The sequence below is a fragment of the Embiotoca jacksoni genome, unplaced genomic scaffold (assembly GCF_022577435.1).
Source record: "Embiotoca jacksoni isolate LCO1_2020_lvr unplaced genomic scaffold, fEmbJac1.0.p SCAF_8, whole genome shotgun sequence".
Classification (NCBI taxonomy): domain Eukaryota; kingdom Metazoa; phylum Chordata; class Actinopteri; family Embiotocidae; genus Embiotoca; species Embiotoca jacksoni.
This window is the reverse complement of record NW_027185436.1, coordinates 11860301-11877877: the sequence shown is the minus strand read 5'-3', so window position 1 is coordinate 11877877 and position 17577 is coordinate 11860301. Positions and strand designations below refer to the sequence as shown.

General features: G+C 39.4%; 3 protein-coding genes across 3 annotated transcripts; 2 read left to right on the top strand and 1 right to left on the bottom strand.

Moving 5' to 3' along the window:
- The first annotated feature begins 396 nt into the window (after window positions 1–396).
- Window positions 397–5969, top strand: rsrc2 (arginine/serine-rich coiled-coil 2). The gene is made up of 10 exons (XM_069138605.1): window positions 397–525; window positions 1784–1928; window positions 2295–2335; window positions 3307–3470; window positions 3775–3906; window positions 4013–4129; window positions 4504–4589; window positions 4678–4934; window positions 5096–5185; window positions 5274–5969. The coding sequence occupies exons 1-10, from the start codon at window positions 520–522 to the stop codon at window positions 5457–5459; spliced, it is 1224 nt and encodes a 407-aa protein (XP_068994706.1). The 5' UTR covers window positions 397–519; the 3' UTR covers window positions 5460–5969.
- A 784-nt stretch (window positions 5970–6753) lies between these two features.
- On the bottom strand, window positions 6754–9857 carry LOC138215979 (uncharacterized). The gene is made up of 4 exons (XM_069178520.1): window positions 9618–9857; window positions 7970–8099; window positions 7707–7840; window positions 6754–7612 (listed from the first exon to the last, which is right to left on the bottom strand). Exons 1-4 carry the CDS (start codon window positions 9735–9737, stop codon window positions 6836–6838), a joined length of 1161 nt encoding a protein of 386 aa, XP_069034621.1. The 5' UTR covers window positions 9738–9857; the 3' UTR covers window positions 6754–6835.
- Window positions 9858–11100: 1243 nt separating this feature from the next.
- On the top strand, window positions 11101–17162 carry zcchc8 (zinc finger, CCHC domain containing 8). The gene is made up of 14 exons (XM_069138722.1): window positions 11101–11284; window positions 11411–11450; window positions 11542–11616; window positions 11909–12011; window positions 12103–12186; window positions 12302–12405; window positions 12636–12701; window positions 12813–12873; window positions 12961–13097; window positions 13215–13357; window positions 13525–13640; window positions 13928–14014; window positions 15515–15635; window positions 15802–17162. The coding sequence occupies exons 1-14, from the start codon at window positions 11107–11109 to the stop codon at window positions 16785–16787; spliced, it is 2301 nt and encodes a 766-aa protein (XP_068994823.1). The 5' UTR covers window positions 11101–11106; the 3' UTR covers window positions 16788–17162.
- Window positions 17163–17577: the final 415 nt, after the last annotated feature.

The window sequence follows — 17577 nt, the reverse complement described above, 5'->3', positions numbered from 1 at the left end:
TGATGGTTTACACGTACACCAGCGTCTTAAAGGTTAGAGCTTTTTATTTTCTTTTGCTTATGAAAGCATATTGTATGAACAACAAACATTATAAGTTTTCAAAATATTTGATTAACTGATTTTTCAACAAGTAATATCAGCAGGTTGTTTATGATAAAAACAATACAAGTTTTCTTCTTTTATTTGATCAAGATTGCAAAACTCTTCTTCATCCTCACTGTAAACCCCAAGCTAAATTTAAATACCCCCTGTTACTCGGAAGTCATTAAAAATATCATTGAATTGACTTTGTAACTTTAAACTTTGTATTTGGTTCGTTTTGTTTTTTAACAACTGTTCTTCTTCGCTTTGACTACATGTGGGGGATTATCGCGGTCGAACCTGGCAACCCGGGTCAGATCTCTGGAATGAGCTGAGCAAGACAACGGCCAAAGCAGTTAGCTTCATCTCTGTCGTCGTTAGCACACACAGCAAAACAAAAAAAAACTCTGTTACGTATTTATAAAGTGCTTCTGGATTATGTCGGTAAGTACCACCGTACAACCACGATCAAACACGTATGAATGCAGCGACCCGTTTATAGTATTAGAGTAAATCTACGATTCTACTCAGAAATCATTTTTCTTAAAAGATGGCGGTTAGCCGTCGTTAGCTTAGCGACCTAGCTCTCGGTAAAGGTTTCCTGTTTACCGATGCTAACATGTGGCTATCAATGTAGCCACAACGTCCTGTGGATATTTACTGATTTTTTTTTTTATTTTTTATTTTTTTTTTTTACAAATAATCCAACATCCTATCGAGATGATCAGAATTCTTCCATCCTGTTGCAATTGTAACGACGGCTCGGTGGTGATACACGTGACACGGTGATGGTGTTATGAGCTGAGGTTGAGCGTGTTTTTAAAACGGTGTTATTGTCCGCCGGGCCCAAATTATCACGAAGGGTTGAAAATCGTGATTTTTGCACAGTCCTGTGAACACTGCTGAGTAACGTGGAAATAGTTTGTGTCCATTGAACTGTGCAATAATAAATAGGCTTTATTACAGAAATACATGACGTGCCTATGAAGACCTGCCCTTACTAAAAACTGATTTCTTGAATTTACCGATTAATTAAATTCTCTGAACTGACAATTGATATTAAACAGACTGCAAAAGGAAGTGTTTTTGTTTTTGTTTTAATGTACTAGAAAAAAACTTTTACATAAATTTGTTTTATTGAAATGAGTAGGACACTTTAGTGTTTGGGTTCCCCAGCAGATAGCCTTGTATTTGCTCGGGCTGAACCAAACTGAAATGATCAGTAGGGCTGCAAGTAACTATTGCTATCATTACCAATTAATCTGTTGATGATTTTCTCGATCAATCTATTAGCTGTTTGATCTGTAAAATGTTCAGGAAATGGTGAAATGATGTCCACCATTGTTCTCCAGAGCCCAAGTGCTGCCAAAAATGGCTGGTTTTGTACCAACCAATTCACATTTAAGAAGCTGGAATATTTTTTCATTAAAAAAAATTACACAAAACAATGAATTGATTATGAAATTAGTTGCAAATTATCTGTCTCTCGATCAATTAATTGACTCATGTGCACCCCCTAATTATCATTATATTTTAGTATGCTTTATATTATCTGTTTTTATTTTCATCTTGTTCCAAATTGCCACAAACTAATTTTAAGAAGATAGTTCACACTACCTGTGGGAGTTTGTACAACAAGGAAATCATCAGTACTTGAGCATACTGCACCACGCTGACCTGCTGCTGATGTGATTTGTTTCAGGCGAGTGACAACGACTCTGTCGACTTGACCAGAACAGACTCCCCAGTTCATCACAGAAAAAAACACAGTATGGACTCATCGCGATCTCCCAGAAGCGCCAAACACCACCATTCTCGGTCAAGGTCACGCTCCAGGGACCGAAAACGTTAGTATTAAGTTACGGTAACCAGACAACACTGAAAAAGGACCATGGTGGGAAATTTATTCTTCGTGTACATACATGTATCAGTTGAGAGCATGGCAAGAACAGAGTTGCCCACAGATTTTAGCCTCTTTTCTTCCACACATAGTTATGTTAACGTGTTACAGTATGCTAACATATACCCACAATTATTGAGCAAAGTCTAATTTCTGCTGTTTTTTAAAGGGCAGTTTTAATGTGTACTCTGCAAAGAGGTAATTCCTCCCTCTTCCTGAATATAAAGTAGCTTTCTTGTATATTTGTCCAAATGTGGTCTTCTCAACGTCACTCCTTCAGACAAATTTAAACTCTGCTGTCTGCCATTTTCAGGTGACAGAAAACACAGACGAAGTCGCAGCAGGAGCAAAGAGGTAAATAATACATTTATTTATCTGTTTAGAAACACATTAAATGTGATTTTGAAGACCATAGGTTATGTTCCTTGTTAGTTTGAGGTCGAGGTGAGTATGTTTTATTAGGTTAAACATGTTAGAATAGCCAAAGTTCAGAAGAAATAGATGGCCATGGGCTAACTCACATGGAATGGGTCCTTTTTTGCCCTCCTTATGCTCACATGTCTCAAAGGAAGCTTAGGTCCTTGGATATGTCATTATTTGTAACCATATGAAATGGTGAAGAGTAGTTTTTTTTCCTTTTATTTTTTGTTAAATCCTGTGTGTAGATCACATGATAACATTTCTACAATAAATCATACTCAGCGTGCTAATGCACGAAGAGACTGAACAGAAGACCCTGCTGACATAGCAAAATAATATGCCTACTACTGGGACAGGTAACTATCTGCCATTCAAACTCCTATTTGTCTCACATTGTTAGTTGGAAAAATTGGAATTAACTTGCAGCTAGGGATGGGCATAATTAACCGAATTAATTTTGAAATGAATCCAAACAGAATCTCTTGTGAAGCTGTAAAAAGTAAGTTGGATGCCCATCCCTACTTCAACCTCTCAGTGGGTACAAATTCAAAGCAGGTTGCACTGAATTGTTGCTGCTAAGCTGCTAAACCACATTAAAGTTTTTTTTCTCTTGAGAATCACATCATAAGGTTTGCATGCAAACTATAATTTTGTGAGAGGTTCCAAACATACTGGTTTAATTCCTACGACAAAACTGAAATTAGTGCAGCCAATGTACTCCATACACAGAATTGCCCACACAAACTCTTGAGAATTATATTCTGTAAATGTTTTGGAAATGGGTTTGAAATGACAAGGTTTTTTTTAACTTGTCAAATTTATTTCATACTTTCTGCTATAAGCCATGGTACTAACTCTTTTTGTTGCACTATTTTCCTGAAAGAGACAACTTCTTCTTAAAACAGGCACGAAAGAAGGACTGCGAGAAGCCATCAAAATCACACAGAAAAACAGATGAGCAGCTAGATCCGGAGAGACTTTCAGCAGAGAACGGAGAGGAGCGATCCAGGCGCAAAGACAGGAAGTCCTCGAAGGGCCGGAGCTTGTCCAGGTCACACTCCAAAGAGAGGTTAGTGTGATCAATAAAGAAATATGTTCAGCAGGCCCTCTAACATGTTAAATGGCAAAGGGAAAAAGTTATTGTTATTAACGATCTGATGTAGTTTCTGAATTAATTGCTGAGTTGGTCTTGATGATTCTTTGCCTATACAAGATACTTACAACAATTTTTGTTCATTTCATACAAAAAACATAATGGTACCAAGTTAAGTAGATCATCTTTTCTAAATATTTCTCAATGATGAAATTATGGGAGCATTTGATTCATGTCAGTAACGTCTTGGGTTCACGTTGATGCATCTCATCCCTTTCAGGCGGCACCACAGCAGAAGCAGGGACAAACGGCGATCACAGTCCCGCAGCCGGGACAAGAAGAAGAAGGCCAGGTCTCGCTCGGGTTCAAGGACCAAACACCGTCACCACAGTAGAAGTCGCAGTAAGAGCAGGTAGGCTTATCAAGAGCAGCTCTTGTGGTGATGAGGTGAACTTTTGCCCTCCATTTTACATGTTAATAACAGCATTCTTATTGAATTACTTTGGTTGTTTCTCCAGGGAACGAAAGAAAAAGGGTGAAAAAGTACGGCGAAAGAGTCGAAGCAGGTCTGTTAATCCACCCGCGTTCCGAGGCCGAAACACAGCCATGGATGCACAGGAGGCCCTGGCCAGAAGGTGAGGCGCCATCTTACAGGACATTTACACTGTAGATCAGGGGTGTCAAACATACGGCCCGTGGGCCGGATCCGGCATCAACCCAATTACTGGATCGATTAAAAAAAATTACAAAATGTTTATACTCATAAACCTCCATATTCTCATGGAAATGCAATTTATGTCTTTCTGTAATTTTCACACTTAGCAAAGTCATCCGGCGGGCCGAGCTGGAAAATACAAAAATGAATGATTGCTGGTATGCACTCGTGTCCTAAGTGTCTTTTTAACATTCAGGGTTTGAGCTTCCCGAGTGAACTTTGTTTCACATTACCTTCCATTTACTGTCCACTTTTCCAGTTGAGCAAACTGATCTTTCCTCTTTTTCTTTCCAGGCTAGAGAGAGCGAAGAAACTACAGGAGCAGAAGGAGAAGGAAATGTTTGAGAAACAGCAGCAGCAACAGCAAGAAATAGCTGCAGGTGAGAGGCGCTTATTATGCACAGTTTTAAAACCTTGATCACTGCGTCACGATTCAGTAACATATGCTGGTCTGTGTTTTGTTTGCAGTGGCTGCCCCTATTGCTGCTGCTGCTGCAGCAGCTGTCTCAAACCCTGCTCTTAATGTGGCAGCCCTCCTGGCCTCTGGGACGCAGGTCACGCCTCAGATTGCCATGGCAGCGCAGATGGCAGCCCTTCAAGCAAAAACCCTGGCAGAGACCGGTATTGCTGTGCCCAGCTACTATAACCCGTCCGCTGTAAACCCCATGAAGTTTGCAGACCAGGAGAAAAAAAGGAAAATGCTGTGGCAGGGAAAGAAGGATGGAGTAAGATTTGATTATGTTATTAATTCTTATTGATGACATAGTGCAGTTCATGCCCAGCTTTTCTTCCTCAGGTTGTCTAAACAAGGAAAGGATGTTTTGATGTACAGTGTTCATTAATCATTACATAATACTTCATTTCGGGTTTGTTTTTATTTTTCAAGGACAAGTCACAGACAGCTGAGTTGTGGGAGAAGCTCAACTTTGGAAACAAGGACCAAAATGTTAAATTCCGTAAACTAATGGGTATTAAAGTAAGTGGGCTAAAATTGTTATTTTACTTTGAGCTTTACAAGCTATAATTTAAGTTAAATTGAGATTATTCTTTTTTTGTCTCTGCAGGGAGAAGATGAAGCAGAAGTTTCCAAACCGCTTAATGATGAAGGCTTGAAGACTCTTCAGAAGCAGGAGGAGATGTTCAGGAACCTTGATGTTCAGTATGAGATGGCTCGGTCTCAGACGCACACCCAGAGGGGAATGGGCCTCGGCTTTTCCTCCTCATTCTCACGTGGAATGGATTCTATGTAATGCCAAACCCTGGCTGTCATCGCCACTCATCTGATCATATAGGACTACCAATTCATCGCTAGCCCTCAAGCTTGCATGGATGTTGCTCTGAATCTGTAATTTATTTATAGACAAAGGTCTCGCATATTGGATCATTATAATGTAAATAGCCAAATGCTGAGTTTGTCTCAGTGTTTATTAATCTGTACATCTTTGGAAAAGGAAGCATCATTTTGACTGGTTGATGCAGGATAAAATTAGATATTTGTTCTGAACAATGTGGTAGTTTTTTTTTTAAACTCAAATATATATTGATATGTGATAAACCGAATATAATGTGTTTCAAATGAACACTGTTTACACCAACTTAGCAAAAGGCATTTGAAGTCAATGTAGCATTATAAGAATCCCGTAGTTTCAATTCTCCTGATTGAGGAAAAAAAAACCATGGGTTGTAATACTTATTGTCTTCTGCATTGCCATGGGCGGAGATGGGCTGTTATTGAAATAAATTAGTTTTGTGTTGAAAAAGGCTTTTCATATATCACATCTTAATTTTTGTTTTATGTAATATCTGTGTAACATATTGCTTCAAATGAAGTTAGTGTTGCTGCCAGGACTGGGAGTTTACATCACTTAACATTAACATCCTGAATATCACATAAAATTATATTACTAATATCAATATCATAAACTAAAAGAGCCCTCGGAAAGCGCAGACCTTCGTCAAGGCAAATGTATAAATATTATGCAAATTTGCGATTGGAACCACTGTGTGTCTGAATACATTTACTGTTGTGATGTTACAATTGTACTTGTTCTGGTTCTCCCCTATTAACCACTATACTCGACTGCTCCACAAAACTGGCCCTTTGGTGTACCAGAACAAATTCTTCAAATAATAACAACAAAATATTTTTACATTTTTATATCCATCATTCTGGATGATGGTAGAGCTCACCCCAACAATCCGGTCCCATCAGATAAGTTAAGGGCTGAATTTCTTTGCCCGTACACCTCTAGTACTCCACAATGCCTGCTTGCAGTGTCAAATTTGAGCAAAGTACATATGCATCTCAAAGGATTACTGGTACCTGTGAATGTGGACTGTAATGAGTAATTGTATTTTCAGAAAAGCCTATTTTTTTTGTCACTATTGAACTTTATTGCCATCTACTGGATTTTAAGATTTATGGCATTAAGTGGGCCAAATGCCTTATAGTTGATCATATTTGTCATTCAGCCCTAAACCTAATAGAACTAGTATGTGTAGCAAAAAACAAAAACAAAAAAAAGGCCAGCCAAAGGAGACGTTACAAAATTTTTATTAGAGTACTGGAAGTTGTAGAATCAAAATGCAGGATGTCTACTGTCGGTACCTCGGTTGAAATCCAATTTTATTTGCATATAAGACTTGAGTACAGCACATGAGCTACACCAGTGATGAGGTTGTGGTTGGCAAACTCCAGAATAAGAAGCAGGATTGGGTATTCGCTGTGTCTCTTTTCCAGGGTGGACTCCTCACTTAAGCCCATCCAGTGAAGCAGCAGTGTTTGCATGGCTTCAGGGAATAGCTCTGTGGCCAGTTCCTCAGCAGGAGGCAAGTCACTAATTCGCTCAATATGCTGAACTTTAAAGCCCTCCACTCTCTGGCTAATGCTGCTGTTGGCTGCATGAAACTGCTGGCCGAGCCAACGTCCAATACAACTAAGCAGGGAGCTTGAATACACAGAAACCCAGTCTTTGGCCTTCAGCAGAGCTAAAACAGTTTCAGCTGCATCCTTTTCTTCCAGAGTTCCATTTATGTACCGATCAATGTTCTCCAAAAGCAGCAAGACGGTCTCCAGTTGTTCTGTGCTGCTTTGAGGTTCAGAGGCAAGTTGCTCATCCAAGCTGTGCAATTTTTGTCTCACTGTGGATACAACTAGTTGGCTTTTCTCAGTTTGCAAGCTCTGCTTGGGGAAAGAACAATAATCGTGATCGGCTGATGTATTAGCTGTGTCGCTGCCACATACGCCTGACAATCCCTCGTCGACCTGGCAATAATGAGGTTGTGACAACTCACTCCTTGATTGTGCTTTACATACGCTGAGGGACACTGAAAAGTCGAGCTGCACACTGAGGCTGTGACTCATTTTCAGAGGGCAGTCGTGTATGTGTTGTTTCCAAACATCCTACAGAGGAAAGGAAATAACATTAAAAAAAAAAAAAACAGCAGTAACAGCAATTGTACTGGATCATGCAAAGACATACATAATGTGTACGTACTTGGAAGTTCTCCAGAATTGAAAGCTGCTCTTCCTTACTGTACATTTCAAAGGCTACTCGAAAAAGTCCTTGAACGCTGTAGAACCACAGACTGTTATTTGAAGCAGGTACCTTCAAACCATGGAACCTGAATGCTGCAGCAAACCAGGAAAAAGGACAATTCAGTCAGTGTTTGTGTATGTATGGGTGCACTGGTGGAAACTATGCTCAGTCTCTTATCTTTAGTGTAATGAGTATTTTAAAATAGTTTCTCTACATTTTACCTGAGGAAAAATTTATTTTCGTGGCAAGTCCTTTCTTGGCAAACTTGGCGTGGTATCTGGGATGGTTTTCTATACGGATGTCAGTGTTGGAGAGGAGATCAGCTCCCAAATAGAGGGGAATCACTGGACCCTGAAACATACAGCGCATAAGGAGCCACCTTCCTGTTAAGTCCGACAATAATATGTTGATAAATTGGCAAATTGACTTGTTTAAAAAAAAAAAGATACTCATGCTATGTTGCTATTTGTGTAAATGGCATTCATGTAGATCACAATGCATAAAAAGAACCTTTTAGTATTGTGTTAGTCAACGTATGACTCAAAACAAAAAACAAAACAATTATTCTACCTTTTTTTTTTTGGTTGGCTTAACCGTTTATTAAAAGGAATGTTACTGACAGATTCATACTGGTAATGTCCAGCGGTTGAAGTGGTTCTGGAAAATGTGCTTATAAAAACAAATCTACCATCTTCGTGGATGCTATAAGAGTAAAAACACCTTTACTTACCAAGAGCTGTCTCCAGCTGTGGAAAAGAAAGTCAATGTAAAATCTTGTTTGATCTATTTTACCAGGAGTCTCATGTTGTGTTTCAAATGGCATACTTGCATACTAACACTCACTATTTTGAGTGCATAAGGGTGTTCCCACTGTCAAGTACAGAAACATGCAGTGCACTACAGGTACCAGGAAGATGCACTCAAAATGGTCCAAAAAAGAAGTGTGAAACGCTGCACACTTTTCACTCTATTGCCACCATCTTGGCTACGTAGAGGAAAGGGCGGGACCGCTGACATTAAAAAAAATTTCATATGAAGGCATCAGCTGAAGAAGCTGCCGCTGTTCCTGAACACCACACAGAAGTGTTTCTTTTTCACTACTGCTGCGAGACAGAAGCCATCAGTTTATTGAGTGTGTAAAGCAGGGCACGAAAACACGTTCATTTCTGCGTAAAATAATTAAAGCTGGAAATATTTTGGCAAGTGATGTATTCACATGCTGATGTCATTTCCAGTCAGTGCAGAATGGCACTGGAATTTGAAACAACAGTACCCTGTCAAAACTCCTGCACTACACAAGTAACATGAAAGTGCACTATTTGTTAGTGTACTTAGGGAAGTATGTCATTTGGAAAACAGCATCAGTCATCTCGGCCTTCAATTACATTGATTCTGACAATAATATTTATCATTTATTGAATCTTTTGTTTTTTTGGAGGTGTGTCTTTTTTTAATTTTTCCAATGGTGATGCAAGCAGGGTGTGATGTCACGATAGACTGTCCCATTTTGCCTTTTAAACCATCATAGCCCTCAAACACAACAGCTGTTTAGGGTTTAGGGTGGACATTGAGATTGGGCCTTAGAGTATGAGGTTTTTTTATTGTTCTAATGTTGGGCTGAGGGTAGACGAGACGCTATAGTGACTCACTGTAGCCTTTTAAAGTGCAAAGTTGTAATACAGGATGGAGCAGACAGGGCCAGCAGTTTTTAGCGTACAAACTTCAATGGATATCTTTGCAATACAGTGTATAGGCGTCTTGGACCTGACGTCAAAATTATAATTTGGTCATATTTTGTTGATAATGTTAGTTAATTTTTGAATGTTTTTCAACTAAAAATCGTGCATACTGTACCTTTAAGTAACTCACCTTGTTGGGGCTCTCTGTCAGCCTGAACGATGTCACATTCACCAAGTAAATAAAGCGAATTTTCCGTAAACCTCCCTGCCACTGCGGTAAAGTTAAGTGGAAAGTTGAGCCACTTGACATCGTTGGAAGAAATCGAAACTTCCCACTCAGTCAGTGTTGTGTCTAAAAAAATTTTTAAAAAATGGACGTTTTACCAGGACAGTGCCTGTAAACGAAAAACGTCTGCCTGCAACAAAGTGCCTCCACCTAGCGCACAGGGGGTTTTAAACCCTCAGCGATGTCTGACAGGACAAAGAAGCTGCTGTGTATGTGAGAAAAAGAGGGCACGTGACCTGAGCATTATACTTATTTATTCAACATTGCTCACTGTGATATAAAGCCTTTTGAAATGTAACCTTATCAACAGTGTTGAGGTACTAGTCACATGTAACGGAGTTATTATTATTATTATTATTATGATTATATTTAAAAAAAAAATATATATATATGTAATTGCAACATGTTATAGTTGCTGAGAGAAAATATTTAATTAAATGACAATTCCTATTCAAAATGTTGATGATTACAAAGGGGGTTACATCCAAATATATTCTTCAAGGTAAAAAATATTTTGTTTAGACTATAATGTTCATTCTGTTGCTTTACATCCGTTGGACATGCAGGAAGGTCTTCTGTCTGTCTTGACAGGCTCCATTCATTTGGCACTAAGTGCCTAAATTTTTAGCCTCGTTTTTTAATTAGTTCTTTTGTTTTAATTCCCACAGCCTCTCGTCTGTCTATTGAATAAATGTACATTGCTCTCGTCAACCTGGCTTTTGGGCATATCATTATTTAAGACAAAGAGATAGATATATAAGGAGTTAACTGTGAACAGTACCGTTGATAGTTCCTTCATCAGTCAGCATGGAGTTGAACGAAATATAGACTTGAGTTTGAGGTTGTGGAAATATTTTCCCTTTACTGCATTCAGTGATGATCTAGATATTTGTGATTTGTTTTGTTTTGTTGGTTGTGCTTTAGAATTCAAATTTCAAATTTTAATTTCAATCTTAATTCAAGTTACATTGAATAACTTTTAATAAAAGTTTGACAATGTTAGTATTTAGTCCTGTTGAGGGGTTTACAAAGCCTTGGATACATTTATTTTGTAGGACTTTTCAGATTTCTTGCCCAATTTAAAACAATTGTTTAAGTCACATTTCAAAATTAAGATTTCTAACACTGCTTATCAAACGACCATAATGTAGATTCAGACAAAATGTTGTCCTTTGTGTTGTTCTGCATTATGATTTATACATAAACAGCAGATTAAAGCTGCAAGACTTCATTCTCTTCTTGTGTGAAGTATGTAACCTGTAAGAAAATATTATGGGCTGGAAAAACAGTGATGACGTCTACCCATCATGTGACAGAAGAAGGGCCAATAAGGGCGAAGAGCAGCTACTTTGACCTCTGAACTCCCATCCTGCGCCGCAGAGCTGAATTAAAAATGGCTGGAGTTGATTTCGGGGACAGCGAGCTCTTTCAGCAGCTTGATGACTCTACACCGCCGGTCCCGTCGCACATTCGCTTCACAGATGATGAGGAAGACCAGGAGGAGACGAGCGAGCTCCGGAGCAAGCTGGAGGAGTGCGACGACCACATTCAGAGACTCGCTGAGGAGAATATCCTTCCGTCAGTATGAGCTAGCTCTGTACATGTAGCTTAGCACTGTGAGCCTCCTGCTAATGACTTTTATTTATTTTTGTGTGGGGTAGTATTTCTGTCTGCTTTCTTAACTCACAGACCACATAAAGTCCTACAAAGGAAACTGAACATCCTGACACGACCGAGGTAATTAGCTGTAAACTTGTCATGCTTAATACAAATCGCAACGAAAGTGTTGTCGCAGTCTGCAACGCTAAACTCCTCTCCACTTTTACAGCGGCATCACAGTTGAAGATGTCAACATCGACGGACCACTTCTGCAGATCCTTTTTACAAACAACATCGTGTCAAAGTAAATGGTCTTTTCTTACTGTTTGAGTCGGCTTATCTACGCAAAACATGCTCGAGACAAAATGGTAAACCTATCTTTAACCACGCTAATGTCGGCGCGACAACATTTTGACGACACACGTTTTAAATATAACATACATTGTGTAATGTATGTAAATATTGTATTATATTGTGACTAATTAGGCACAGCGTATGAATTACTTTGATGTGTGTGTCCCTCACTGCCGAACTTGTATCGTAAACAATGAGGCTGAATTAAAAAAACAAACCAATAACTGGCATCTACCTGCTAGGCAGTGTCGTCAAGAAATTGAAGACTGCATCTGCAATGTGATTTTGAAGCACCACAAACCAGGCAATGAAAAGAAGAAATCGTCCTTTCACATGAAACCACAGGTATTTACTCGTAATGTATGTTGTTGTGATTAACATCAATATTGCTGTGACTGAACACAACCCTCTCTATCCCACTCTACCCTTTATGAAGACTTCCGCTTTTGCTATGGATGAAGCTCCACAGACGATTTCTTCCAGCAGTGTGAGAACAACAACAACAACAGAAGCCTTTAAAGTGAGTATTTGCAGTTGTTACTCAGTTGGTTGCACAATTTATTTTCACGTTAAAAAGAAAATGGTACGTTTTAACTAAAATAACAACTTATTTTTATTTAATTTTTTTGTCTTAGGTGGTTGGAAGTGTCCAGTATTTCACTAGTTTTAGTGTTGATAAGCTTGGACAGCCTCTTGTGAATGAAAACCCCCAGCTAACAGATGGATGGGACATTCCAACGTATCTTTAAAATGGATAAATTGACACTTTCTCGAACATTTAGTCCCAATGGATCGGTGTATTTTGTCATGTCTTTGGTTCTCTGCACATTCATTTATCAAAGGAGAAGAATTTCTTTCAGCAAAAATATATTGATTTTCAGATGTATGTTAAAATGGGGCAGCAATTGAGTTTGACTCGCATTAAAGAGTTTAAGATAGAAGTTTTCTACTTCCTAAACTGTCCCAAAGCTATCACCAAGTTTTCAATCAAGTCATTGGAACTGATGGACAAGAAATAGAAATGAAAGACAAAAGGTACGACTGAAAGCTTTGTTTATTTCTGTCTTTTGTTTATAACTTGATCTGTGTATTTGCTGTGTTGCATATTACTATATAATGACCCTATCACTGGACTGTTCCCTGTAGACCCAAGTCTATGTGCTTCAACTGTGGTTCCAGCAGTCATCAGATGAGAGACTGTCCCAAGGTACATTTAATGATTAATTTCTATGGCATGAACTCAAATTTAAAGCTTACAAAGGGCCACAACATTTATGCATTGTTACTTTTTTAGCCTAAAGATATGGCTGCAATTAATGAGAGAAGGAAGGAGTTTAACCAAAACAGCAACCAAGCCATGCAGAGTAACCAACGATACCATGCTGATGAAGTGGAGGAGCGCTTTTCTAAATACAAGCCTGGAGTCATGAGGCAGGATTTTTATTAACAGAAGGAAACATAATTTTATCTCATGCAATATGTAAGTGTAACAAGTTACAGTAAATCTTGTTCCTTCAGTGAGTTTAACTGTGTTGTGCTTTTGAACAGTGAGGAGCTGTTGGCAGCACTGGGAATCAACGGCAACACCCTCCCTCCTCTGATTTATCGCATGAGACAGCTAGGCTACCCACCAGGTTGGCTCAAAGAGGCAGAGATGGAAAACTCCGGCTTATTGCTGTATGACGGCAATGGTATGTTTTATTTGTTTGTTTATTTTTAAATAAAACTGAAAACCATTAGGCCTTACTGATTTTTTTTTTTTTTTTTTTTTTCTTTTCTTTTTTTCATTTTAGCAAACTAATGGAAAACATTTTGAAATGCTCAGATGTTTGAGTGAGATTTATTTTCTCTTTTACAGTGTCAAATGATGGCAGTGCAACAGACAACAGCACTTCCCAAAACATTTCTTATGATGTTTCCAAGCTGGTGGATTTTCCAGGCTTTAACGTAGCTGCACCGCACACAATGAAAGATGTGAGTCCCACATCGTAATTTTTTTCCAAATGCTCCATTTGAATGTATCACAAGTGAGGTGGTATGTTTCAGTTCAATTAATATTATCCCAAAATTAAAATAATTTATTTATGCAAATACTGCAACATTGAATCAATTTACACTTATAATTCTGTGTCACAAGGAGCGTGCATCCTAAAAGCAGTCCACTGTCTTTCATGCCAGATATTTCAGTGAGTTTTGGTAACAGGACATTTTCACAGTAATTACACATATCACACCTTTTCTTTCTTTTTTCTGATCTCCAGGAGTTCACGCTGTATGGCTCAATTCCAATGCAGAGCAGTCACATGAAGCAAAACTATGCAGCCTACCTGTCCAACAACTTTCCTATGGTATTTACCCTCAAGTGTTTTTGGTTTACCTCTCAAAACATGGAAGCCACGGTTGTTACTGTGGCTACATTTCCCTAGTTTTAACCAAATGTTCTGGATATCTCTCGTCAAGGGTGCTCCGATCAGGGTTTTCGGGGCTGATAACGATTGCTCAAAGCAGTATCGTATAATATGGATCACGGGTTCTATTTGAGGCCTATTAGTTATTGTGTAGCATTATTTATTTATGTATTTATTTATTTAACTTTTTTTTTTAAAACACTGTATATTATGTATTTCAATGAAGAGATTAGAAAGTATCATGAATTGGCAACTGTTCATTTCTTGGCAGGCATGTGCAACACTCCACTCTCTGAGAGTTGATTTAAACCATAGCAGCCTATGCTTGACAATTAGGAACCGGCTATTGAGAGAGCAAGCGAGAGAGAGAGAGAGATCAATATTATTCATACCTCTCAAAGCTTATTTCCTGAGCACCAATGTCAGATTCTTTCTGACAAATGTAAGCATCTTTGATCTTCTTTGACAGCTTGTTCTTCTCTACAATATTCCCTGCTGTGTTGAGAAGTCGCTGGCTATCTTCACCTGTGTATAGTGCACAGAGGTAGGCTTGGCTCCTTGCATGAGAGATGGAAAGTGGCTTTTATCGTCCTGCCAAAAAAAACAAGCAGCTGTGCATTTTGTTGGATAACTGGCTCCGAAAGTTAGAGATACATCTGTGAGGTTATTAGACTGCTGATGTCACTGCCACTATGTTCGCCATCTTAATCCAACAATTAAGCATACATAGCATGCATGGAGACAGCTCGTGGTACTTTCTCTGTTGTTTAGGGCCCTGCACTCATTTCACCTTTGTGCTGCATCAGTCCAGCGGCCAGGACGTCAGAAAGTGTCCCACATATCTGGAGCTTAAGTGCATTGGGGCAAACAAGAAAAACAAAAACTTTTTCAGACACCCGGTAGAACTGCCAGACCAGTGAAACCCTTTTAGCTGCGCGTAGAAAGAATTTAGCGTCATCTGAACGTCCTTTATAGAGACTGTTGATCGAACTATTTAGAATGAGAATCTACTGATAACGATCAGTGGCCGATTGATCGGAGCACCCTTAGTCAACGCTTTTGCAAACACCCTGGGAACTATATATCAGATCAGTACTCATTCTCCATGATACCACTCTGCTTTATTTGTTGTGGAACCATTTTAATCCCATACCAGATATTGATTACCGTCTTCAACCACAAATTCTACTCGGCTCACTTTTGATGCTACTTTACTATACAGCTGTCCAGGTGGTCCAGTCTTCATAATCCCACTTGCACAGCTATTTTAGACAGTCGATCACCATACTAATCTGAGTACTCAGTCCTCTGCGATTTCTTTTTTACACTTCTACTCTTTACCATTTTACTGGCAGTGGTAAAGAGGGGATGCGCGATGACAGCACCTTTTGGTCATAACCTTTTAATAGTCTCTGTACGTCATTTATTCCCTGCCAAAAGCCTGGTGCCACCTGTAACAAGAGGCGACATGAATCTGACTCATCTCCACAGCAGAGGAAGAAGACGAGATCTAGCCCAGATCGACACTCAGACAGGAGCTCAGATATGGATGTTGAATCAGGTAACTATTCTTCTTGGTCACTTTTCTAGCAGGCACTTTGTTATGCATCTTAAATGTCCCTGAAATGCAGAATGATATAAAGTAACAAGAAAATGAGCTTCGTCTTTATTTGGCCACAGTGCCACTTTTGAATCTCTGCGGGATCTTATTTCATTTCTGTCCTCAGATCCGGGAACACCTTATCATACTCAGGGCCCTGGTGACTTCCACTTCCAACCACCAATGCCTCCTGGCTCTCCGTGCTTCAGTTCACCCCCTCCTTTACCACAGGGCACTCCTCCTGCTACACCCACTCCCCCACCTCTTCCAAAAGGTACACCTCCACCCACACCCACCAATGGCTCTCCAGCTATGCGAGGGGGAAACCGGGTAGTCGTGGATGAGACGACAACGATGGAGGGAGAAGAGGATGAACTGACACTGGAGGAACTGGAAGAGCAGCAGAGGCTGATCTGGGCTGCTCTGCAGAATGCCGACACTGCCACTAATAGCGACAGCGAGACACCTGTATTGGGAACACCTGTGCCCAGTTCCCCAAGTGTGTCCACACCTGTGCATGCTGATACAGAAATGGATGAGGTTGAAGAGGCAATGGACACAGTTAGACCTACAGAACCTTGCCATAGCAATGAAAATCAAAAGGAACCAGGGCTTAGAGAGAATTTCTCTATCAAAGTTGAGGACGACAGGCCTCAGAGCCCTGATTCAGTCAAAGCCCAAGACAACAACCCTCAGATTCCTGGACCAGTCAAAGCCCAAGACAACAACCCTCAGAGCCCTGAATCACTCAAAGCCCGAGATGACAGCCCTCAGAGTCCTGGACCAGTCAAAGCCCAAGATGACAGCCCTCAGAGTCCTGGACCAGTCAAAGCCCAAGATGACAGCCCTCTGAGTCCTGATCAAATCCAATTCCAGGAAGACAACCCACAGAGCCCTTGCGTAGATTTCTCTCGTCTGGGGAGTGGAGACTGTGCTTCCCCTAAGCTTGTCGAGAAGGTAACAGCTGTTCCTCATCGAAGCAGGTTTGCAGCTGGCATCGTTCCATTTGAGGATACACCTGAATTCACAGAAGTCGCTGAAGCCACAGGAACGTACCTTAGGATCAGAAGCTTACTTAAAAGCTCCCCTCGAAGTTTGGCAAAGAAAAAATGAAAATCGTATCGCCTTGTTTCCGAACAGAATTTGGATGTTTTTTGTTTTTTTTATTAGAATCTTCAGTTTTCATCTTCATCAAGCATGTTTTTTAATTGTTTTTTATTTTGTACCAACTTGAATGTCTTTGCTGTATATACATTTAATCTGTAAAGATACAATGAGGGAAGGCCTTTGAGGGATGCTTTAACAGCAATTAGTCTCTAAATTTTGTAGCAGTACTGTTACTCTGGCTTTTTATTTTATTGTAAAATGTCGAAAATTATTTGCTAACCTGTGTTAATTTTCATATTGTGGTGTTTAAATGTCTTTTTCTATTCCCCCCCACACACTTGAACTGCTCTAAAATCATCAAATAAACATGCTTGTATTTGCTCCAGTGCTTTATGTGGGTTTAATTTCATTTTGCTTCATTTTTAGCAGAACTCAGTGAAACAAGTTAATCCCTGGTTGACCTGCTGATGCTATAATCGGCTCAATCGATGATTTTGAGGCACATTGTAATGAAATTGCATCTTGTTAAAACTCTTTAGTACAATTTGAATTTAGTTTCTGTGACATCAGAAAGCTTGGATTTCATTATTTCGTTATTAGAGCATTTATCAAAAAGGTTCACAGTAGAGCTGAGATCAACTTAATCCCCCCTGAAACTGACATGGAAACAAAAAAGATAACATGTTCAGATATAGATTTTAAAAACAACTTGAAGAAATAGTGTTAATTTATTATCTTTCAAAGTTGGGATAATTACCATAAATATATGGTGTCAGTCCTGTTTCACTGGCCAGTC